The sequence below is a fragment of the Liolophura sinensis genome, chromosome 1 (genome assembly GCF_032854445.1).
Source record: "Liolophura sinensis isolate JHLJ2023 chromosome 1, CUHK_Ljap_v2, whole genome shotgun sequence".
Lineage (NCBI taxonomy): Eukaryota > Metazoa > Mollusca > Polyplacophora > Chitonida > Chitonidae > Liolophura > Liolophura sinensis.
In genome coordinates, this window is record NC_088295.1 from 95,656,976 (window position 1) to 95,681,594 (window position 24,619).

General features: G+C 45.2%; 1 protein-coding gene across 1 annotated transcript in view; it reads left to right on the forward strand.

The window, feature by feature from the left end:
* Window positions 1–22,679, forward strand: part of LOC135462183 (dynein axonemal heavy chain 9-like) — a 124,716-nt gene extending 102,037 nt beyond the window's left edge. Inside the window, 11 exon segments of the mRNA XM_064739578.1 lie at window positions 71–292; window positions 567–832; window positions 1,306–1,453; window positions 5,800–5,908; window positions 8,644–8,926; window positions 11,175–11,376; window positions 15,262–15,467; window positions 16,218–16,357; window positions 17,752–17,878; window positions 21,510–21,603; window positions 21,772–22,679. Of these exon segments, the coding sequence (XP_064595648.1) occupies window positions 71–292; window positions 567–832; window positions 1,306–1,453; window positions 5,800–5,908; window positions 8,644–8,926; window positions 11,175–11,376; window positions 15,262–15,467; window positions 16,218–16,357; window positions 17,752–17,878; window positions 21,510–21,603; window positions 21,772–22,676 (2,702 nt within the window). The 3' untranslated portion in view covers window positions 22,677–22,679.
* The last annotated feature ends 1,940 nt before the right edge of the window (window positions 22,680–24,619 follow it).

Here is a 24,619-nt window from a genome sequence, read left to right on the forward strand (position 1 = left end):
TGTTGATGCTTCATACATGTATATCTGTTTGCTGATATCACTGATGTTATTGTCCTATGTTTTTCTGTAGATGTGATGGATGCTGAGAAGAGGAAGAGCTCTAAGTTCTGTGTGTTTGTGACAACTGAACCATGTGAAGACCTCCCTCTCTTCCTGCTACAGAACCTCCATCAGCTGACTTGGGACAAGTTTTCTTCCACCTCCATGAGCCTGGACCAGCCTACTGCATCCTCAGAGCTCCTCCACCCTAATCTCTGCTCATATTCCTATCCCCCCTCATGTTTACACAATGGTAACTTCCACTCACTTGTGTTTGTCATGGCAATGTAATTGTGCATGGGTTAAAGCATTGTACATGTATTTATGTATAGAAAATGGAAGAAAATACATGTATGTCAACTTTGAGAAAACTACTCTACAGGTCCATTACTCATTGTTTTAATGGCAAAACCATAAATTCAGGTATTTAGATGTGGTAATTTTGGGGATTCCTCAAGACTTTAGGCCCTAAGAAAAATCTCATTTTGTGATGTGTGGTGTAAAACATGTACTCTCTGTATTTGTAGCCATCGTGAGCAGCCTGAAGCTGGTACCAGAGGAGGTGTGGAGTGAGGTGCGGGATGGGACACAGTTTGGAAAGTGTGCAGTGTTTGGGGCAGCTGTAATACAGGGTGTGCTGAGGGCAAGACAATTGTTTGGGGCTTCAGGTCTCTCCCAGTGGTACCCCTTCACCAGCGTTCAGATCACACACGCTATCAAAACTATCTTGTCTGCAGATCAAGATGACAGTAGGGAGCTGCAAACTGACACACTCTCATTCCTCTTGTCTAAGGTAAGGCAACAGAATCCTGTATTCAGGAAATGTCTTGGGAAAGTTTGTCAAATGATAGTTACAGCTCAGGAATGTGGATCTAGTTTGAATAATGCACCCAAGTGTTTTGACATAATGAAGTTTACATTGCCTACACATGGAGAGTAATACATCGGTAAAGATTTCCGTACTCACCAAGTTGACTCTTCATGCCTACATGTAGAATTACACCAAGTTGTGCTTATAATTATGTATCCAAAACATAAATGTCATTACTCTTTGCTAGATTTACTGCAGATCTTCTTGAGTGATGCATTTTTCGGGATCAGATTTCAACCATACAGAATTTCATTCTTGTTGTGAAACTGATCGTCCAGTCTCTCTAGAGGCCACACTGTTTGGCCATATCATCAAGACTCTTGTGTTTTTTAGGCCTGAGGTTGTATGGCATTGTCAGTCAGTGTTCCTGTGCTTGTTTTTTTTTTCACTGGCAGATCGTGTTTGGGAATGTGATGATGAGTGAGAGTGACCAGCGGTATGTGACAGCTCTGGTACAGCATGTCCTCACCCAACTCAACCTGAGCAGCTCGGGCAAACTCAGCCTGGGCTCTACAGCTATACCCACACCGCCAGCCAACGTGGGTGAGTTACCCCCCAAACCTCACCACCCACCACCCCGAATATCCAGTTTGCCTACTCCTGCTAAATAACATGACATGTGTTCCAAACTAATTCATTCAATTCTCATCAAAGGAGTTATTGTATGGTCATTTATTTTTCTGTATAGCATGTAATACTCAGTAAGTGTAAGTTCTGGTTATCAATCTCTGAAAATCAAATTACCTTCAATGGACTCTTAACACTCTAAAGACCTTTTTAATAAGGTTATGTTTTAGTAGATGCCAGAAATTCACGAATAATGCACTGCAAGTTGCTTCATGTATCTACATGTATAAAAGACTTAAGAGAAAGGCAGTGGCACTGACACACTTGTGAAGGCAGTTATTGCTAGGTCACATGGGAAATGTTATGCAGTCCTGTACTGGTACAGTGACACTGACACACTTGTGAAGGCAGTTATTGCTTGGTCATATGGGAAATGTTATGTAGTCCTGTACTGGTACAGTGGCATTGACACACTTGTGAAGGCAGTTATTGCTTGGTCACATGGGAAATGTTATGTAGTCTTGTACTGATACAGTGGCACTGACACACTTGTGAAGGCAGTTATTGCTTGGTCACATGGGAAATGTTATGTAGTCCTGTACTGATACAGTGGAACTGACACACTTGTGAAGGCAGTTATTGCTTGGTCACATGGGAAATGTTATGTAGTCTTGTACTGATACAGTGGAACTGACACACTTGTGAAGGCAGTTATTGCTTGGTCACATGGGAAATGTTATGTAGTCTTGTACTGATACAGTGGCACTGACACACTTGTGGAGGCATTTATTGCTTGGTCACATGGGAAATGTTATGTAGTCTTGGTCACATGGGAAATGTTATGTAGTCTTGGTCACATGGGAAATGTTATGTAGTCTTGGTCACATGGGAAATGTTATGTAGTCCTGTACTTATACAGTGGAACTGACACACTTGTGAAGGCAGTTATTGCTTGGTCACATGGGAAATGTTATGTAGTCCTGTACTGATACAGTGGCACTGACACACTTGTGAAGGCAGTTATTGCTTGGTCACATGGGAAATGTTATGTAGTCTTGGTCACATGGGAAATGTTATGTAGTCTAGGTCACATGGGAAATGTTATGTAGTCCTGTACTGATACTGTGACACTGACACACTTGTGAAGGCAGTTATTGCTTGGTCACATGGGAAATGTTATGTAATCTTGTACTGATACAGTGGAACTGACACACTTGTGGAGGCAGTTATTGCTTGGTCACATGGGAAATGTTATGTAGTCTTGGTCACATGGGAAATGTTATGTAGTCTTGTACTGATACAGTGGCACTGACACACTTGTGAAGGCAGTTATTGCTTGGTCACATGGGAAATGTTATGTAGTCCTGTACTGATACTGTGACACTGACACACTTGTGAAGGCATTTATTGCTTGGTCACATGGGAAATGTTATGTAATCTTGTACTTATACAGTGGAACTGACACACTTGTGAAGGCAGTTATTACTTGGTCACATGGGAAATGTTATGTAGTCCTGTACTGATACAGTGGAACTGACACACTTGTGAAGGCATTTATTGCTTGGTCACATGGGAAATGTTATGTAATCTTGTACTGATACAGTGGCACTGACACTCTTGTGAAGGCAGTTATTGCTTGGTCACATGGGAAATGTTATGTAGTCTTGGTCACATGGGAAATGTTATGTAGTCTTGGTCACATGGGAAATGTTATGTAGCATTGGTCACATGGGAAATGTTATGTAGTCCTGTACTGATACTGTGACACTGACACACTTGTGAAGGCAGTTATTGCTTGGTCACATGGGAAATGTTATGTAGTCCTGTACTGATACAGTGACACTGACACACTTGTGAAGGCAGTTATTGCTTGGTCACATGGGAAATGTTATGTAGTCTTGGTCATATGGGAAATGTTATGTAGTCTTGGTCACATGGGAAATGTTATGTAGTCCTGTACTGATACAGTGACACTGACACACTTGTGAAGGCAGTTATTGCTTGGTCACATGGGAAATGTTATGTAGTCTTGTACTGATACAGTGGCACTGACACACTTGTGAAGGCAGTTATTGCTTGGTCATATGGGAAATGTTATGTAGTCCTGTACTGGTACAGTGACACTGACACACTTGTGAAGGCAGTTATTGCTTGGTCACATGGGAAATGTTATGTAGTCCTGTACTGGTACAGTGACACTGACACACTTGTGAAGGCAGTTATTGCTTGGTCACATGGGAAATGTTATGTAGTCTTGGTCACATGGGAAATGTTATGTAGTCTTGGTCACATGGGAAATGTTATGTAGTCCTGTACTGATACTGTGACACTGACACACTTGTGAAGGCAGTTATTGCTTGGTCACATGGGAAATGTTATGTAATCTTGTACTGATACAGTGGAACTGACACACTTGTGGAGGCAGTTATTGCTTGGTCACATGGGAAATGTTATGTAGTCTTGGTCACATGGGAAATGTTATGTAGTCTTGTACTGATACAGTGGCACTGACACACTTGTGAAGGCAGTTATTGCTTGGTCACATGGGAAATGTTATGTAGTCCTGTACTGATACTGTGACACTGACACACTTGTGAAGGCATTTATTGCTTGGTCACATGGGAAATGTTATGTAATCTTGTACTTATACAGTGGAACTGACACACTTGTGAAGGCAGTTATTACTTGGTCACATGGGAAATGTTATGTAATCTTGTACTGATACAGTGGAACTGACACACTTGTGGAGGCATTTATTGCTTGGTCACATGGGAAATGTTATGTAGTCTTGTACTGATACAGTGGCACTGACACACTTGTGGAGGCATTTATTGCTTGGTCACATGGGAAATGTTATGTAGTCCTGTACTGATACAGTGACACTGACACACTTGTGAAGGCAGTTATTGCTTGGTCACATGGGAAATGTTATGTAGTCTTGTACTGATACAGTGGCACTGACACATTTGTGAAGGCAGTTATTGCTTGGTCACATGGGAAATGTTATGTAGTCTTGTACTGATACAGTGGCACTGACACACTTGTGGAGGCATTTATTGCTTGGTCACATGGGAAATGTTATGTAATCTTGTACTTATACAGTGGAACTGACACACTTGTGAAGGCAGTTATTGCTAGGTCACATGGGAAATGTTATGTAGTCCTGTACTGATACAGTGACACTGACACACTTGTGAAGGCAGTTATTGCTTGGTCACATGGGAAATGTTATGTAGTCTTGTACTGATACAGTGGCACTGACACACTTGTGGAGGCATTTATTGCTTGGTCACATGGGAAATGTTATGTAGTCCTGTACTGATACAGTGACACTGACACACTTGTGAAGGCAGTTATTGCTTGGTCACATGGGAAATGTTATGTAGTCTTGTACTTATACAGTGGAACTGACACACTTGTGAAGGCAGTTATTGCTTGGTCACATGGGAAATGTTATGTAGTCCTGTACTGATACAGTGGCACTGACACACTTGTGGAGGCATTTATTGCTTGGTCACATGGGAAATGTTGTGTAATCTTGTATTGATACAGTGGCACTGACACACTTGTGAAGGCAGTTATTGCTTGGTCACATGGGAAATGTTATGTAGTCTTGGTCACATGGGAAATGTTATGTAGTCTTGGTCACATGGGAAATGTTATGTAGTCCTGTACTGATACTGTGACACTGACACACTTGTGAAGGCAGTTATTGCTTGGTCACATGGGAAATGTTATGTAATCTTGTACTGATACAGTGGAACTGACACACTTGTGAAGGCAGTTATTGCTTGGTCACATGGGAAATGTTATGTAGTCCTGTACTGATACTGTGACACTGACACACTTGTGAAGGCAGTTATTGCTTGGTCACATGGGAAATGTTATGTAATCTTGTACTGATACAGTGGAACTGACACACTTGTGGAGGCATTTATTGCTTGGTAACATGGGAAATGTTATGTAATCTTGTACTGATACAGTGGAACTGACACACTTGTGAACGCAGTTATTGCTTGGTCACATGGGAAATGTTATGTAGTCTTGGTCACATGGGAAATGTTATGTAGTCTTGGTCACATGGGAAATGTTATGTAGTCTTGGTCACATGGGAAATGTTATGAAGTCTTGTACTGATACAGTGGAACTGACACACTTGTGAAGGCAGTTATTGCTTGGTCACATGGGAAATGTTATGTAGTCTTGGTCACATGGGAAATGTTATGTAGTCTTGGTCACATGGGAAATGTTATGTAGTCCTGTACTGATACTGTGACAATCATGTGCTCAGAATATGAACTCTCCTGATTTGTTGATTGCAGATCCGGCTGATTATGCCACATGGTACGAAGAACAGACTGCTGATCACAGAGATTCACTACAGGCGCTGTCAGTGCACAGCTCTGTGGAAAGGGAGGCAAATGCGGCCAGGTAAGACAGGACAAGTACTGCCCTCCACACCAGACCTCTATTATTGTGCTGATCACAGGACATGTAAGACAGGATAAGTACTGCCCTCCCCAGCAACCCTCTATTATTGTGTTGATCAGAGGACAGGTAAGACAGGACAAGTAGTGCCTTCCCCAGCAACCCTCTATTGTTGTGCTGATCAGAGGACAGGTAAGGGAAGACAAGTACTGCCCTCTCCAGCAACCCTATATTATTGAGCTGATCACAGGACAGGTAAGACAGGATAAGTACTGCCCTCCCCAGCAACCCTATATTATTGAGCTGATCAGAGGACAGGTAAGACAGGACAAGTACTGCCCTCCCCAGCAACCCTGTATTATTGTGCTGATCACAGGACATGTAAGACAGGATAAGTACTGCCCTCCCCAGCAACCCTCTATTATTGTGCTGATCAGAGGACAGGTAAGACAGGACAAGTACTGCCCTCCCCAGCAACCCTATATTATTGAGCTGATCATAGGACAGGTAAGACAGGACAAGTACTGCCCTCCCCAGCAACCCTATATTATTGAGCTGATCACAGGACAGGTAAGACAGGATAAGTACTGCCCTCACCAGCAACCCTATATTATTGAGCTGATCAGAGGACAGGTAAGACAGGACAAGTACTGCCCTCCCCAGCAACGCTATATTATTCAGCTGATCAGAGGACAGGTAAGACAGGATCAGTACTGCCCTCACCAGCAACCCTCTATTGTTGTGCTGATCGGAGGACATGTAAGACAAGACAAGTACTGCCCTCCCCAGCAACGCTATATTATTCAGCTGATCAGAGGACAGGTAAGACAGGACAAGTACTGCCCTTCCCAGCAACCCTATATTATTGAGCTGATCAGAGGACAGGTAAGACAGGACAAGTACTGCCCTCCCCAGCAACCCTATATTGTTGTGCTGATCAGAGGACATGTAAGACAGGATAAGTACTGCCCTCGCCAGCAACCCTCTATTGTTGTACTTATCACAGGACAGGTAAGACAAGACAAGTACTGCCCTCCCCAGCAACCCTCTATTGTTGTGCTGATCAGAGGACAGGTAAAACAGGATAAGTACTGCCCTCCCCAGCAACACTATATTATTGTGCTGATCAGAGGACAGGTAAGACAGGACAAGTACTGCCCTCCCCAGCAACCCTCTATTGTTGTGCTGATCAGAGGACAGGTAAGACAGGACAAGTACTGCCCTTCCCAGCAACCCTATATTATTGAGCTGATCAGAGGACAGGTAAGACAGGACAAGTACTGCCCTCCCCAGCAACCCTATATTGTTGTGCTGATCAGAGGACATGTAAGACAGGATAAGTACTGCCCTCGCCAGCAACCCTCTATTGTTGTGCTGATCACAGGACAGGTAAGACAGGACAAGTACTGCCCTCCCCAGCAACCCTCTATTGTTGTGCTGATCAGAGGACAGGTAAAACAGGATAAGTACTGCCCTCCCCAGCAACACTATATTATTGTGCTGATCAGAGGACAGGTAAGACAGGACAAGTACTGCCCTCCCCAGCAACCCTCTATTGTTGTGCTGATCAGAGGACAGGTAAGACAGGACAAGTAGTGCCTTCCCCAGCAACCCTCTATTGTTGTGCTGATCAGAGGACAGGTAAGGCAAGACAAGTACTGCTCTCCCCAGCAACCCTCTATTGTTGTGCTGATCAGAGGACAGGTAAGACAGGATAAGTACTGCCCTTCCCAGCAACCCTATATTATTGTGCTGATCAGAGGACAGGTAAGGCAGGACAAGTACTGCCCTCCCCAGCAACCCTGTATTATTGTGCTGATCACAGGACAGGTAAGACAGGACAAGTATTGCCCTCCACAGCAGACCTCTGTTATTGTGCTGATCAGAGGACAGGTAAGATAGGACAAGTACTGCCCTCCACAGCAGACCTCTATTATTGTGCTGATCAGAGGACAGGTAAGATAGGACAAGTACTGCCCTCCCCAGCAACCCTATATTATTGAGCTGATCAGAGGACAGGTAAGACAGGACAAGTAGTGCCTTCCCAAGCAGTACTTTTCCTATCTTACCTGTCCTCTGATCAGCACTGATCAGAGGACAGGTAAGATAGGAAAAGTACTGCCCTCCCCAGCAACCCTGTATTATTGTGCTGATCACAAGACAGGTAAGACAGGATAAGTACTGCCCTCCCCAGCAACCCTCTGTTGTTGTGCTGATTAGAGGACAGGTAAGACAGGACAAGTACTGCCCTCCCCAGCAACCCTCTGTTGTTGTGCTGATTAGAGGACAGGTAAGACAGGACAAGTACTGCCCTCCCCAGCAACCCTGTATTATTGTGCTGATCACAAGAGAGGTATGGCAGGCACTACTGCCCTCCACAGTAGACCTCTATTATTGTGCTGATCAGAGAACAGGTAAGACAGGACAAGTACTGCCCTCCAAAGCAAACTTGCATTGTTATACTTGTCAGTGAGGGCAGGTAAGATAGGACAAGTACTGCCCTTCTCAACAACCCTGTATTATTATATTGCCCACAAGAACTTGGGATGGTTTCAGATGTCAAACTATGAATAGCATTGTCTGACACAGGAGATTGTCAAATGTAAATGCCGGATGGTCATTCTGGTTGCAAAAATGCCATTTAAATTGGAATGAACAATTGTTGTGTACCACTTAGTCCTTTTTTTCTGTGGTGTTCGTATAGGCAAGTGAAAAATGAAGTGTATTTTGAATTTTAGTTCCACAGAATTTGTGCGTCACTTGGATCATATGTTTGAGACCCAGAACCTTGAAGCAGGAGACATCATCACGGACACACTGGCAGACAGCGTCAGGATCAAGGGGTTGCGATCTTCCCTAGACATCTGTATGGAACAGTTACCTCCTTTGTTAGAGCTGGGCCAGGCGCTAAGTTTGGTGTCCCAGGATTATGACTTCCCTTACCATCACCCCAGTGTGCTCAGTGTGGCTAGTGTGTCCAGCACACTGATGCCAGAGTCTATAGGCTATGTACTACTGCAGGTAATAGACCTCCCTTACCATGCCCACTGGGTTCTGTGTGGCTAGTGTGTCCAGCACACTGATGCCAGAGTCTATAGGCTATGTACTACTGCAGGTAATAGACCTGCCTTACCACCCCCAGTGGGCTCAATGTGGCTAATGTGTCCAGCACTCTAATGCCATTAGTCTATAGGCTAGGTACTACTGCAAGTAATAGATCTCCCTTACCACGCCCAGTGGGCTCTGTGTGGCTAGTGTGTCCAGAACTCTGATGCCAGAGTCTATCGGCTATGTTCTACTGCAGGTAATAGACCTCCCGTTGGTTAGCACTCTAGCACAGCGTAATGACCCAGGAGTCTCTCACCAGTGCGGTCACATACTAATGTGTCCAGCACTCTGCCAGCAACCTGCGGGTGGTCGTGGGTTTCCCCTGGCCTCTGCCTGGTTTCCACCCACCATAATGCTGGCCGCCGTCGTATAGGTGAAATATTCTTGAGTATGGCGTAAAACACCAATAAAATAAAATAAATAAATGAATAGACCTCCCTTACCATCCCCAGTGTGCTCAGAGTGGCTAGTGTGTCCAGCACCCTGACGCCAGAGTCTACAGGCTATGTGCTACTGCAGGTAATAGACCTCCCTTACCACGCCCAGTGGGCTCTGTGTGGCTAGTGTGTCCAGAACTCTGATGCCAGAGTCTATAGGCTATGTACTACTGTAGGTAATAGACCTCCCTTACCAGCCCCAAACCCCACCCACCCAGTGTCCTTAGTGTGGCTAATGTGTCCAGCACTCTGATGCCAGAGTCTATGGGCTATGTTCTACTGCAGGTAATAGACCTGCCTTACCACCCCCAGTGGGCTCAGTGTGGCTAGTGTGTCCAGCACTCCGACGCCAGAGTCTATAGGCTGTGTACTGCTGCAGGTAATAGACCTCCCGTTGGTTAGCACTCTAGCGCAGCGTAATGACCCAGGAGTCTCTCACCAATGTGGTTGCTGTGAGTTCAAGCCCAGCTCATGTGGATGGTCATGGGTTTCCCCCGGCCTCTGCCCGGTTTCCACCCACCATAATGATGGCCGCTGTCATATAAGTGAAATATTCTTGAGTCCGGCGTAAAATACCAATAAAATAAATAAATAGACCTCCCTTACCAGCCCCAAGCCCCACCCACCCAGTGTCCTCAGTGTGGCTAATGTGTCCAGCACTCTGATGCCAGAGTCTATCGGCTATGTACTACTGCAGGTAATAGACCTCCCGTTGGTTAGCACTTTAGCGCAGCGTAATGACCCAGGAGTCTCTCACCAATGCGGTAGTGGTGAGTTCAAGCCCAGCTCATGCTGGCTTCCTCTCCAGCCGTAGTTATGTGTCCAGCACTCTTCCAGCAACCTGTGGATGGTCGTGGGTTTCCTCCGGCCTCTGCCCGGTTTCCACCCACCATAATGCGGGCTGCCGTCGTATAGGTGAAATATTCTTGAGTACGGTGTAAAACACCAATCAAATAAAATAAATAAATAAATAGACCTCCCTTACCATCCCCAGTGTGCTCAGAGTGGCTAGTGTGTCCAGCACTCTGATGCCAGAGTCTATGGGCTATGTACTACTGCAGGTAATAGACCTCCCGTACCATCCCCAGTGTCCTCAGTGTGGATAATGTGCCCAGCACTCTGATGTCAGAGTCTATAGGCTGTGTACTACTGCAGGTAATAGACCTCCCGTACCATCCCCAGTGTGCTCAGAGTGGCTAGTGTGTCCAGCACTCTGATGCCAGAGTCTATGGGCTATGTACTACTGCAGGTAATAGACCTCCCGTACCATCCCCAGTGTCCTCAGTGTGGATAATGTGCCCAGCACTTTGATGTCAGAGTCTATAGGCTATGTACTACTGCAGGTAATAGACCTCCCGTACCATCCCCAGTGTGCTCAGAGTGGCTAGTGTGTCCAGCGCTCTGATGCCAGAGTCTATGGGCTATGTACTACTGCAGGTAATAGACCTGCCTTACCACCCCCAGTGGGCTGTGTGTGGCTAATGTGTCCAGCACACTAATGCCAGAGTCTATAGGCTATGTTCTACTGCAGGTAATAGACCTCCCTTACCACGCCCAGTGGGCTCTGTGTGGCTAGTGTGTCCAGCACACTAATGCCAGAGTCTATAGGCTGTGTACTGCTGCAGGTAATAGACCTCCCTTACCACCACCCCAGTGTGCTCAGCGTGGCTAGTGACAGTTACCTTGAAAGCCCTACACACACATTGCATGTTTCTGCATTACAGGAGTGCCTGTGGTTCAACTCCGTCCTGTGCCACATTCGTCAACAGATCCAGGACATACAGGAGATAATCTTGGCTGGCCCAGAGGCTTTTTCTGCCCGCCTCCTGCCCACGGTGTACAGCCTTCAAGAGGAACACATCCCCATCAGCTGGACCCATCCTAACTGCCAGCCCTGTACCCACTCACTGCTGTCCTGGCTCAAAGGTACACTCAGCAGACTGTAGACTAAAGGCTCTCCTGCATTTGTCACATACTTCACACAGTATCACTCAATAGGCTGTAGACTAAGGGAGCATCCCAACATATCCTGCATTTCTTCGTCACTTTATGTGAATGGAAATGTCGAATACAAAAACGAATGGTATAATTTTCATTCGTTTTATCCTAAAGAAAAATGAGCCATTTTGAAATGGCTCATTTGCAGTTTCTTCAAATGCAGTCAGTGTCAGCTAAAACAACACTGACGAATGGCACAGCAGGAGAGAACTTATAACTGGGGTGAGTGTGGAGGAGAGTGAAGAGGTTCGGAGGAGGGTTAATGAAAAGGTGCATTAGCCTGGATCCACGCCGATTACTGCAACAGCAACAGCAACAACAGCTGCATGTAGGCCAACATGTATATTGACAGCTTTCTGAGAAACAGACTGAAGATTAAATAAGACTGGGTGTTGCGTTATCTTGATACATATGGTCGCTGCATAGACATACAAGATATGCACAGGCAGGTGTTAAGTCCAATGGGTCACACGTACCTGCCCGGTCGCCATAACATTCAAACTTGTTCATTTCACTGGACCAGGTCAAAGTGTTTGGCATGCAAAATCTTGATAAACGACACACTACCAGAGAATTCGATAATGCGAGTATTGAGGTATTTAGCATAGAAAAAATTGATGCCAAAGTAAGGAGCGCATTTCGATTCACGACAAATAAAATTAGGCCTACAATCAGGCTAACCCCGAAGCTAAATCTACTTGCTACCGCTGTATTTGGCTGTGCACACGGCTTGTACATTGCATGTTTTATCTAGTCAAATTTCACTTTCCAAATCGAATGTAAATATAAACCTCTAGCTATGAAGGGCGGAGTTAAACATTAATCAGTTTACAGGTAGTTTCTTCAGACAACTTTCTCGTGGTGTACGGACTGAAAACGTGTAAGGTTTTTATCCCAGATTTGTAAGTGTCGTAGGCCTAGCGTCTGTTGATACCCCACCTCACTCCCCTCACCTCGTCGCCTCTTCCCGTTAAGCCAAGCCATATGTGCATGCTAATCACACAATGAAAACCTGCATGTGGTTTGTCAGGTCAGCATATTAAAGTTTACCACCCACCATGGGAAGGCCTAATAACTGTATATATACATCATCAATTCATAATTCGAATAATTAAGAATATACCTTATTATAGAGACGGGAACAACTATTAAAAATAACCCCAGGGGAACACAAAACATTGCAAGAAAATTAACACCAGAGGATTACTTTTCTTACACAAAAAAAAAGCACCGTGAAAAGCATTGTTCATTGACGGCCAGCACACCTGGATAGATGTTCAGGCCTATACCTGGCCAGGACGACAACCACAAGTGCTACACTCTTCTCTGTGAATTTGAAACAAACGTACAGATACACCAAAAAACAGCAACGTTTGTAAATCAGTTTGAGCATTTCGTGTAGCATACTATTGTATTTGATCCTGTAAAAAGGGTATGCAGACAAAATACATAACTTAATCCGTTCTTGCCAGTCAGTATGTTGTTGTTGTTGTAACGGACACGCGCTAGTGGGAGCTCCCGCAGACTGCTTTCTTGCACGCCGTCTTACGTATTAATATCCTGTTGTGAGTGGATTAGCAGGTAGATCAGTCTGTTTCTGTATTCGTGCGCAGAATGTTTCAGTACATCGTTTTTATTCGTTTTTCCTTCACTTTTCTCACAGCACCAGACTGTTTCAAATTATCATTTAAATGAATGGAAAAATGAATAGTGTAGATCTGATGCGTTTTTTTTGGTTCGTTTTTCGTAAATGAACAGAAATGGATATATGGGGACTGTGACAGCCTTCACACAGTTTCACTCAGTAGGCTGAGGGCTGTTCTCTGACAGCCTTCACACAGTATCACTCAGTAGGCTGAAGGCTAAAGGCTGTTCTGTGACAGTAGGCTGAAGGCTAAAGGCTGTTCTGTGACAGCCTTCACACAGTCTGACTCAGTAGGCTGAAGGCTAAAGGCTCTTCTGTAACAGCCTTCACACAGTATCACTCAGTAGGCTGAAGGCTAAAGGCTCTTCTGTGATAGCCTTCACACAGTATCACTCAGTAGGCTGAAGGCTAAAGGCTCTTCTGTAACAGCCTTCACACAGTATCACTCAGTAGGCTGAAGGCTAAAGGCTCTTCTGTGACAGCCTTCACCCAGTATCACTCAGTAGGCTGAAGGCTAAAGGCTCTTCTGTAACAGCCTTCACACAGTATCACTCAGTAGGCTGAAGGCTAAAGGCTCTTCTGTAACAGCCTTCACACAGTATCACTCAGTAGGCTGAAGGCTAAAGGCTCTTCTGTGACAGCCTTCACCCAGTATCACTCAGTAGGCTGTAGACTAAACTCTCTTCTGTGACAGCCTTCACACAGTAGGCTGTAGACTAAAGGCGGTTCTGTCACAACAATACTGAGTAGACTAAAGCTCTTCTGTGACAGCCTTCACCCAGTATCACTCAGTAGGCTGTAGACTAAACTCTCTTCTGTGACAGCCTTCACACAGTAACACTCAGTAGGCTGTAGACTAAACTCTCTTCTGTGACAGCCTTCACACAGTAACACTCATTAGGCTGTAGACTAAGGGCTCTTCTGTGATAGGCTTCACACAGTATCACTCATTAGGCTGTAGACTAAGGGCTCTTCTGTGATAGCCTTCACACAGTATCACTCAGTAGGCTGTAGACTAAACTCTTTTCTGTGACAGCCTTCACACAGTATCACTCAGTAGGCTGTAGACTAAACTCTCTTCTGTGACAGCCTTCACACAGTAACACTCAGTAGGCTGTAGACTAAGGGCTCTTCTGTGATAGCCTTCACTCAGTATCACTCATTAGGCTGTAGACTAAGGGCTCTTCTGTGATAGGCTTCACACAGTATCACTCATTAGGCTGTAGACTAAGGGCTCTTCTGTGATAGCCTTCACACAGTATCACTCATTAGGCTGTAGACTAAGGGCTCTTCTGTGATAGCCTTCACACAGTATCACTCATTAGGCTGTAGACTAAGGGCTCTTCTGTGACAGCCTTCACCCAGTATCACTCAGTAGGCTGTAGACTAAACTCTCTTCTGTGACAGCCTTCACACAGTAGGCTGTAGACTAAGGGCTCTTCTGTGATAGCCTTCACACAGTATCACTCATTAGGCTGTAGACTAAGGGCTGTTCTATGGGAGCCTTCACACAGTATCACACAGTAGGCTGTAGACCAAAGGCTCTTCTGTGACAGCCTTCACACAGTAGGCTGAAGACTAAAGGCTGTTCTGTCACAGCAATACTGAGTAGACTAAAGCTCTTCTGTGACAGCCTTTACACAGTATCACTCAGTAGGCTGTAGACTAAGGGCTCCTCTGTGACAGCCTTCACCCAGTATCACTCAGTAGGCTGTAGACTAAACTCTCTTCTGTGACAGCCTTCACACAGTAGGCTGTAGACTAAACTCTCTTCTGTGACAGCCTTCACACAGTAGGCTGTAGACTAAGGCTCCTCTGTGACAGCCTTCACACAGTAACACTCAGTAGGCTGTAGACTAAACTCTCTTCTGTGACAGCCTTCACACAGTATCTTACATGCAGCAGACTGGCTGCATTCATAGCACCAATAAACTACAACAAAAATACTTTTATCATAGCCATAGCCTTATTCTCTAATAACCAAAACACAGAGCATTATCTTCATTATTTATGGAGTAGACATTGATGTATAATATCAAATGATACACTATCTTAGAACTCCTCTATCCTTTAATATAATATAATTTTGTCTATGTTAATTTCCTGGTTGAGGACTCTAATATGAGAATGGTGGAGATGAGATGTTTATTGACTGCTGTTTGTTTCAGACTTGAGACAGCGGTATGAGCAGCTGAACTCCTGGGTGAAGCACGGTATGGTGCCAACCTTCAGGCCCGACGGAAGTGTAGAGAATGCTGCCATCGCCCGTGGCTCTCTGTACAAGGTGTGGCTAGGAGGCTTGGTCAACCCTCGGGCTTTGTTCACAGCGCTCAGACAGGAGAAGGCTTATGTGGCCAAATGTTCTGCAGATCAGGTAAGACCCTGTTACATGGTGTTTCCAACCTGAACTGCCATAGTGACCATCTGTCGTTCGGTGGACAGGTGGGACATGTGGTGTGGTAATTACCATGATATCTCCTGCCTTAGTGACTATCTTATATTTTGTTGACAGATGTAACATGTGGTATGGTAATTAGCAGTGGTGTTTCCTGCCACAGTGACTATCTACTATTTGGTGTACAGGTGAGACATGTGATGTGGTAATTACCATGGTCTCTCCTGCCTTAGTGACTATCTGCTGTTTGGTGTACAGGTGGGACATGTTGTGGGGTAATTACCATTGTGTTTCCTGCCTTAGTGACTGTGTGCTGTTTGGTGGACAGGTGTGACATGTGGTGTGGTAATTAGCTTGGTGTCTCCTGCCTTAGTGACTATCTGCTGTTTGGTGGACAGGTGGGACATGTTGTGGGGTAATTACCATTGTGTTTCCGGCCTTAGTGACTATGTGCTGTTTGGTGGACAGGTGTGACATGTGGTGTGGTAATTAGCATGGTGTCTCCTGCCTTAGTGACTATCTGCTGTTTAGTGGACAGGTGTGACATGTGGTGGTGTGGTAATTAGCATGGTGTCTCCTGCCTTAGTGACTATCTGCAGTTTGGTGTACAGATGTGACATGTTGTAGGGTAATTACTATGGTGTTTCCCTTTCTGAGCAACAACCTTTATAGTGACGTAGTTGACAGCCTGAACTGTTACTTGACTTACTATTTGCTGTTGGTGTACAGGTGAGATTCAGCTGTGAGGTAACAGACAGCGCTGATCTGGACAGCGTCTCTCAGCTACAGGAGGGAGGAATCTTTGTGGAGAATCTTCACCTAATGGCCGCCAGCTTTGACTCAGAGAGGGGCTGTCTGGAGGAGGCCAGGTAGGTATAGCCTTAGTACACCAGTAACTGTGTGAACAGGACAGTACATGGATAGCTTTAGTACACAAATAACTGTGTGAACAGAGCAAGACACGCATAGCCTCAGTATACAGGTAACTGTGTGAACAGAATAAGACAGGCATAGCCTTAGTACACAAGTAAATGTGTGAACAGAACAAAACAGGTGCAGCCTTTATAGTATACAAGTAACTGTGTGAACAGAACAAAACAGTGATACCTTTAGTACACAAGTAACTGTGTGAATAGAACAAGACAGGCATAGCCTTAGTTCACAAGTAATTGTGTGAACAGAACAAAACAGGTATAGCCTTTATAGTATACAAATAACTGTGAACAGAATGAGACAGGTTTAGCCTTTATATGCAAGTAACTGTGTGAACAGAACAAGACAGACAAAGCCTTTATAGCATGAACAGAACAAGACAGGCCTAGCCTTTATATGCAAGGAACTGTGAACAGAACAAAACAAGGATAGCCTTAGTACACAAGTAACTGTGTGAACAGAGCAAGACAGGCATAGTCTTAGTTCACAAGTAACTGTGTGAATAGAACAAAACAGGTGCAGCCTTTATAGTATACAAGTAACTGTGTAAACAGAACAAAACAGTGATACCCTTAGTACACAAGTAACTGTGTGAACAGAACAAAACAGGTATAGCCTGTATAGTATACAAATACATGTAACTGTGTGAACAGAATGAGACAGGTTTAGCCTTTATATGCAAGTAACTGTGTGAACAGAACAAGTCAGGTACAGCCTTTATAGTATACAAATAACTGTGTGAACAGAACAACACAGGCGTAGCCTTTATGTGCAAGTAAATGTGTGAACAGAATAAGACAGGCATAGCCTTAGTACACCAGTAAATTTGTGAACAGAACAAAACAGGCATAGCTTTAGTACACAAATAACTGCGAACAGAACAATACAGGAATAGCCTTAGTTCACAAGTAACTGGGTGAACAGAATGAGACAGGCATAGCCTTTATATGCAAGTAAATGTGTGAACAGAACAAGACAGGCGTTGACTTCATATTCAAGTGACTGTGTGAACAGAATAAGACAGGCATAGTCTTAATACACAAGTAAATGTGTGAACAGAACAAAACAGGGATAGCTTTAGTACACAAGTAACTTTGTGAATAGAACAAGACAGGCATAGCCTTAGTACACAAGTAACTGCATGAACTGAACAAGATAGGCCTTGGTGCACAGTGTACAAAGCTGTGTATATGTATAAAGGCAGGTGTACACAAGTAACAATGAGCCAAGTGAAAGATGCATACTCATCTTACTCATTACTATAGTCCTATAGTTGAACCATACGAGCCCTGTTCTGTTGTGTTGTAAGATGTTGTTGTTGTTGTGGCAGGTCTTCAGTGCACACGCTGAAGATGGTGTATATTTGGCCTGTGACGGAAGATGAGAATCAATCCAGCAAGTCGGAGGAGACAGAAGACAGGAGTCGCTACTACCACTGTCCTGTATATGTCAACAAGGTGAGGACTATGGAGCTTATCTGTAGAAATAGCATTAATTTCTGTGGAGCATGAGAATGTAGCTGAGCAGGCCTGTCTGCAGGTCTGTACACTAGTCCCAGTGTGAAGACTTACATGTAGCTGAGCAGGCCTGTCTGCAGGTCTATACACTACTCCCAGTGTGAAGACTTACATGTAGCTGAGCAGTCCTGTCTGCAGGTCTATACACTACTCCCAGTGTGAAGACTTACATGTAGCTGAGCAGGCCTGTCTGCAGGTCTATACACTACTCCCAGTGTGAAGACTTACATGTAGCTGATCAGGCCTGCCTGCAGGTCTATACACTAGTCCCAGTGTGAAGACTTACATGTAGCTGAGCAGGCCTGTCTGCAGGTCTATACACTACTCCCAGTGTGAAGACCTACATGTAGCTGAGCAGGCCTGTCTGCAGGTCTGTGCGCTACTCCCAGTGTGAAGACTTACATGTAGCTGATCAGGCCTGTCTGCAGGTCTGTACACTAGTCCCAGTGTGAAGACTTACATGTAGCTGAGCAGGCCTGTCTGCAGGTCTATATGCTACTCCCAGTGTGAAGACTTACATGTAGCTGAGCAGGCCTGTCTGCAGGTCTGTACACTAGTCCCAGTGTGAAGACTTACATGTAGCTGAGCAGGCCTGCCTGCAGGTCTATACACTAGTCCCAGTGTGAAGACTTACATGTAGCTGAGCAGGCCTGTCTGCAGGTCTATACATTAGTCCCAGTGTGAAGACTTACATGTAGCTGATCAGGCCTGTCTGCAGGTCTGTGCACTAGTCCCAGTGTGAAGACTTACATGTAGCTGAGCAGGCCTGCCTGCAGGTCTATACATTAGTCCCAGTGTGAAGACTTACATGTAGCTGAGCAGGCCTGTCTGCAGGTCTATACACTAGTCCCAGTGTGAAGACTTACATGTAGCTGAGCAGGCCTGTCTGCAGGTCTGTGCACTAGTCCCAGTGTGAAGACTTACATGTAGCTGAGCAGGCCTGTCTGCAGGTCTATACACTACTCCCAGTGTGAAGACTTACATGTAGCTGAGCAGTCCTGTCTGCAGGTCTATACACTACTCCCAGTGTGAAGACTTACATGTAGCTGAGCAGGCCTGTCTGCAGGTCTATACACTACTCCCAGTGTGAAGACTTACATGTAGCTGAGCAGGCCTGTCTGCAGGTCTGTACACTACTCCCAGTGTGAAGACTTACATGTAGCTGAGCAGGCCTGTCTGCAGGTCTGTACACTAGTCCCAGTGTGAAGACTTACATGTAGCTGACCAGGCCTGTCTGCAGGTCTATACACTAGTCCCAGTGTGAAGACTTACATGTAGCTGAGCAAGCCTGTTTGCAGGTCTATACACTACTCCCAGTGTGAAGACTTACATGTAGCTGAGCAAGCCTGTTTGCAGGTCTATACACTACTCCCAGTGTGAAGACTTACATGTAGCTGAGCAGGCCTGTCTGCAGGTCTGTACACTAGTCCCAGTGTGAAGACTTACATGTAGCTGAGCAGGCCTGTCTGCAGGTCTATACACTAGTCCCAGTGTGAAGACTTACATGTAGCTGAGCAGGCCTGTCTGCAGGTCTGTGCACTAGTCCCAGTGTGAAGACTTACATGTAGCTGAGCAGGCCTGCCTGCAGGTCTATACATTAGTCCCAGTGTGAAGACTTACATGTAGCTGAGCAAGCCTGTTTGCAGGTCTGTACACTAGTCCCAGTGTGAAGACTTACATGTAGCTGATCAGGCCTGTCTGCAGGTCTATACACTACTCCCAGTGTGAAGACTTACATGTAGCTGAGCAGGCCTGCCTGCAGGTCTATACACCACTCCCAGTGTGAAGACTTAAATGTAGCTGAGCAGGCCTGTCTGCAGGTCTATACACTACTCCCAGTGTGAAGACTTACATGTAGCTGATCAGTCCTGTCTGCAGGTCTATACACTACTCCCAGTGTGAAGACTTACATGTACCTGAGCAGTCCTGTCTGCAGGTCTATACACTAGTCCCAGTGTGAAGACTTACATGTAGCTGAGCAGTCCTGCCTGCAGGTCTATACACTACTCCCAGTGTGAAGACTTACATGTAGCTGAGCAGGCCTGTCTGCCAGTGTATAACCACTCCCAGTGTGAAGACTTACATGTAGCTGAGCAGGCCTGTCTGCAGGTCTATACACTACTCCCAGTGTGAAGACTTACATGTAGCTGAGCAGGCCTGTCTGCCAGTGTATAACCACTCCCAGTGTGAAGACTTACATGTAGCTGAGCAGGCCTGTCTGCAGGTCTATACACTACTCCCAGTGTGAAGACTTACATGTAGCTGAGCAGGCCTGCCTGCAGGTCTATACGCTACTCCCAGTGTGAAGACTTACATGTAGCTGAGCAGTCCTGTCTGCAGGTCTATACACTACTCCCAGTGTGAAGACTTACATGTAGCTGATTAGGCCTGTCTGCAGGTCTATACATTAGTCCCAGTGTGAAGACTTACATGTAGCTGAGCAAGCCTGTCTGCAGGTCTATACACCACTCCCAGTGTGAAGACTTAAATGTAGCTGAGCAGGCCTGTCTGCAGGTCTGTGCGCTACTCCCAGTGTGAAGACTTACATGTAGCTGATCAGGCCTGTCTGCAGGTCTGTACACCACTCCCAGTGTGAAGACTTAAATGTAGCTGAGCAGGCCTGTCTGCAGGTCTATACACTACTCCCAGTGTGAAGACTTACATGTAGCTGAGCAGGCCTGTCTGCAGGTCTATACACTAGTCCCAGTGTGAAGACTTACATGTAGCTGAGCAAGCCTGTCTGCAGGTCTATACACTACTCCCAGTGTGAAGACTTACATGTAGCTGAGCAGGCCTGTCTGCAGGTCTATACACTAGTCCCAGTGTGAAGACTTACATGTAGCTGATCAGGCCTGTCTGCAGGTCTGTACACCACTCCCAGTGTGAAGACTTAAATGTAGCTGAGCAGGCCTGTCTGCAGGTCTGTGCGCTACTCCCAGTGTGAAGACTTACATGTAGCTGATCAGGCCTGTCTGCAGGTCTATACACTACTTCCAGTGTGAAGACTTACATTTAGCTGAGAAGGCCCTGTCTGCAGGTCTATATGCTAGTCCCAGTGTGAAGACTTACATGTTGCTAAACAGGCCTGTCTGCAGGTCTATACACTACTCCCAGCCTGAAGCCTGTCATAGTTAAGGTCCAGGCATCGGTGCCACAACAGTACAATTGTTTGTCAACAGCAGTATGTATAATTACAAAAGGCATAAGTGGGACGCACAATAGTGACTCAACCCAGAACCTTCGCATGCTTGCGTTTAGGGTGCGGTAATCTTTCTTGTCCAGATAAGCTGAATGACCAGTTGCATTAAATATGGATCCAACATTTTCCATGTCAATTGATACAAACATACAACATCCTTGATGCCCTCCCCACTCCTCCACACCACCACTTAACCACTAAGAGAATCCTCAAGTGTCATAATTAAGTCATGTCATTTTGAAAGATCAGGTCTGCTGGTATTTTTATTTGTAATATATTTATTGATTTGTTTTTATTTTGGGGGTGGGGGTGGGGTTATATTGTTTAGCAGAGTGAGGCAGTTATGCATTTATACCACTGCACATGTTTCAGAGCCGTCAACTGGAAGTGCTGACCTTGCCATTACCATGTGAAGGGGACCATAGACGCTGGATTTTGTCCTCAACTGCAATGATGTTAGACCTAGGTAAGAGAGAATTCTGCACTCCTATTATCTAAGACAGTGACAGGTATAAGAGAAATCTGTTATCATGTGATCTTGCCCTATTCATTAGTTATGTTTATATAAAAGCAGTCATGTTGGTATGCCAGAACAGTTTGTTGGCAGCTGTAACATATTCTCCTGTGTTGACAGGTCTGCCTGAGGATGGCTGTAAGAAGTCCCGATCCTATCTGCTGCTGCAGAAGTTACCTGCTGGTAACGGCCTGGAGTCCATGCCTGGTACAGCAAGGACGTCGGACTTAGTTGATGAAGACACCTATGGATTTAGAAACTACAAAGAAGGGGCAGCTAGTAAGGCTTCAGGGACTCAACTTTCTGAGCAGTCTCAACTCTCTTACAAACCCATGACCCCAAAGGCCCTGCCCCTGCCTTCGGGTCTAGGGCTTACCCGGGAACAACCCCTCATAGAAGAGACCCACCTGCATAAGGAGCCATCTGAATCGCAGAAGGGAGAGGGATCCCAATATGGCAGCTCCCAAGCCAGCCTGAAGAAAGCCACAAGCAGGCCTGAGATAAAGGAAGACAAACAACTGCCCACACAGGAATCTTCAAGTCACAGCCCGATGGCAAACAAAGAGGCTCAGCTCAGTCATGCTAACAACAATGAACAAACAGCTGATGAAGGGTTCGGCCTTGTCAAAACCCCATCACCCAAGCCTCCCTCTGACCCCAAGCCCCCATCTGGCTCTCGTAGACAGTCTGGGGTGAGAAGAAGAAGTCAGCAGGGAAGCCCGGTCTTGCTGACAGACAGACGTTCTCCTGCAGACAGCAACCAAAACACCACTCAGCTCGGGAACAGAGAGGATCGCGACTCCCAGGGCTCAGCACTGTCATTGAGACAAGGAGTGCATGGCCAGCAATCAAAGGAAGAGGAACAGATTGACAACGTATCAGCGGCCTCTGGAACACAAGGGCAGTATGAGTTTCAGACAGAGCTTCCTCAGGATGCCAGTAACAAGGCACAAGTAAACCAAGATGACAGTGACAAGACACAGCCAAGTCAGCAGCCAATCAAAGCAAAGAGCTCCATGCTGTAGGAGGATGACCTGATTGATGATCTGCCCAGCTATCAGCCAACTATGGACAAACAGCTGCGACAGTCAGGACTTCTCTAAATAGTACCACTACATTGTGAATGGTGATCTGTCCAGCTATCAGCCAACTATGGACAAACAGCTGCGACAGTCAGGACTGATCTAAATAGTACCGCTACAGTGTGAATGATGATCTGTCCAGTTATCAGACAACTATGGACAAACAGCTGCAACAGTCAGAACTTATCTAAATAGTACCATTACAGTGTGAATGGTGATCTGTCCAGCTATCAGCCAACTATGGACAAACAGCTGCGACAGTCAGGACTTATCTAAATAGTACCACTACAGTGTGAATGGTGATCTGTCCAGTTATCAGAAAACTATGGACAAACAGCTGCGACAGTCAGGACTTCTCTAAATAGTACCACTACAGTGTGAATGGTGATCTGTCCAGTTATCAGCTAACTATGGACAAACAGCTGCAACAGTCAGAACTTATCTAAATAGTACCACTACAGTGTGAATGGTGATCTGTCCAGCTATCAGCCAACTATGGACAAACAGCTGCGACAGTCAGGACTGATCTAAATAGTACCGCTACAGTGTGAATGGTGATCTGTCCATTTATCAGCTAACTATAGACAAACAAGTGTGACAGTCAGGACTTAACTAAATAGTACCACTACAGTGTGAATGGTGATCTAGCCAGTTATCAGCTAACTATGGATAAACCAGTGTGACAGTCAGGACTTACCTAAATAGTACCACTACAGTATAAAAGGTGATCTGTCCAGCTATCAGCTAACTATGGACAAACCAGTGTGACAGTCAGGACTTAACTAAATAGTACCGCTACAGTGTAAATGGTGATCTGTCCAGTTATCAGACAACTATTGACAAACAGCTGCGACAGTCAGGACTTACCTAAATAGTACCACTACAGTGTAAAAGGTGATCTGTCCAGTTATCAGCTAACTATGGATAAACCAGTGTGACAGTCAGGACGTACCTAAATAGTACCACTACAGTATAAAAGGTGATCTGTCCAGCTATCAGCTAACTATGGACAAACCAGTGTGACAGTCAGGACTTAACTAAATAGTACCACTACAGTGTGAATGGTGATCTGTCCATTTATCAGCTAACTATAGACAAACAAGTGTGACAGTCAGGACTTAACTAAATAGTACCACTACAGTGTGAATGGTGATCTAGCCAGTTATCAGCTAACTATGAACAAACAGTGTGACAGTCAGGACTTACCTAAATAGTACCACTACAGTGTAAATGGTGATCTGTCCAGCTATCAGCTAACTATGGACAAACCAGTACCACTACAAGTGTGAATGGTGATCTAGTCAGTTATCAGCTATGGATAAACCAGTGTGACAGTCAGGACTTACCTAAATAGTACCACTACAGTGTAAATGGTGATCTGTCTAGTTATCAGCTAACTATAAACAAACAAGTGTGACAGTCTGGACTTAACTAAATAGTACCACTACAGTGTAAATGGTGATCTGTCCAGTTATCAGCTAACTATAAACAAACAAGTGTGACAGTCTGGACTTACCTAAATAGTACCACTACAGTGTGAATGGTGATCTAGCCAGTTATCAGCTACGGATAAACCAGTGTGACAGTCAGGACTTACCTAAATAGTACCACTACAGTGTAAATGGTGATCTGTCCAGTTATCAGCTAACTATAAACAAACAAGTGTGACAGTCTGGACTTACCTAAATAGTACCACTACAGTGTGAATGGTGATCTAGCCAGTTATCAGCTACGGATAAACCAGTGTGACAGTCAGGACTTACCTAAATAGTACCACTACAGTGTAAATGGTGATCTGTCCAGCTATCAGCTAACTATGGACAAACAAGTGTGACAGTCAGGACTTATCTAAATAGTACCACTACAGTGTGAAAGGTGATCTGTCC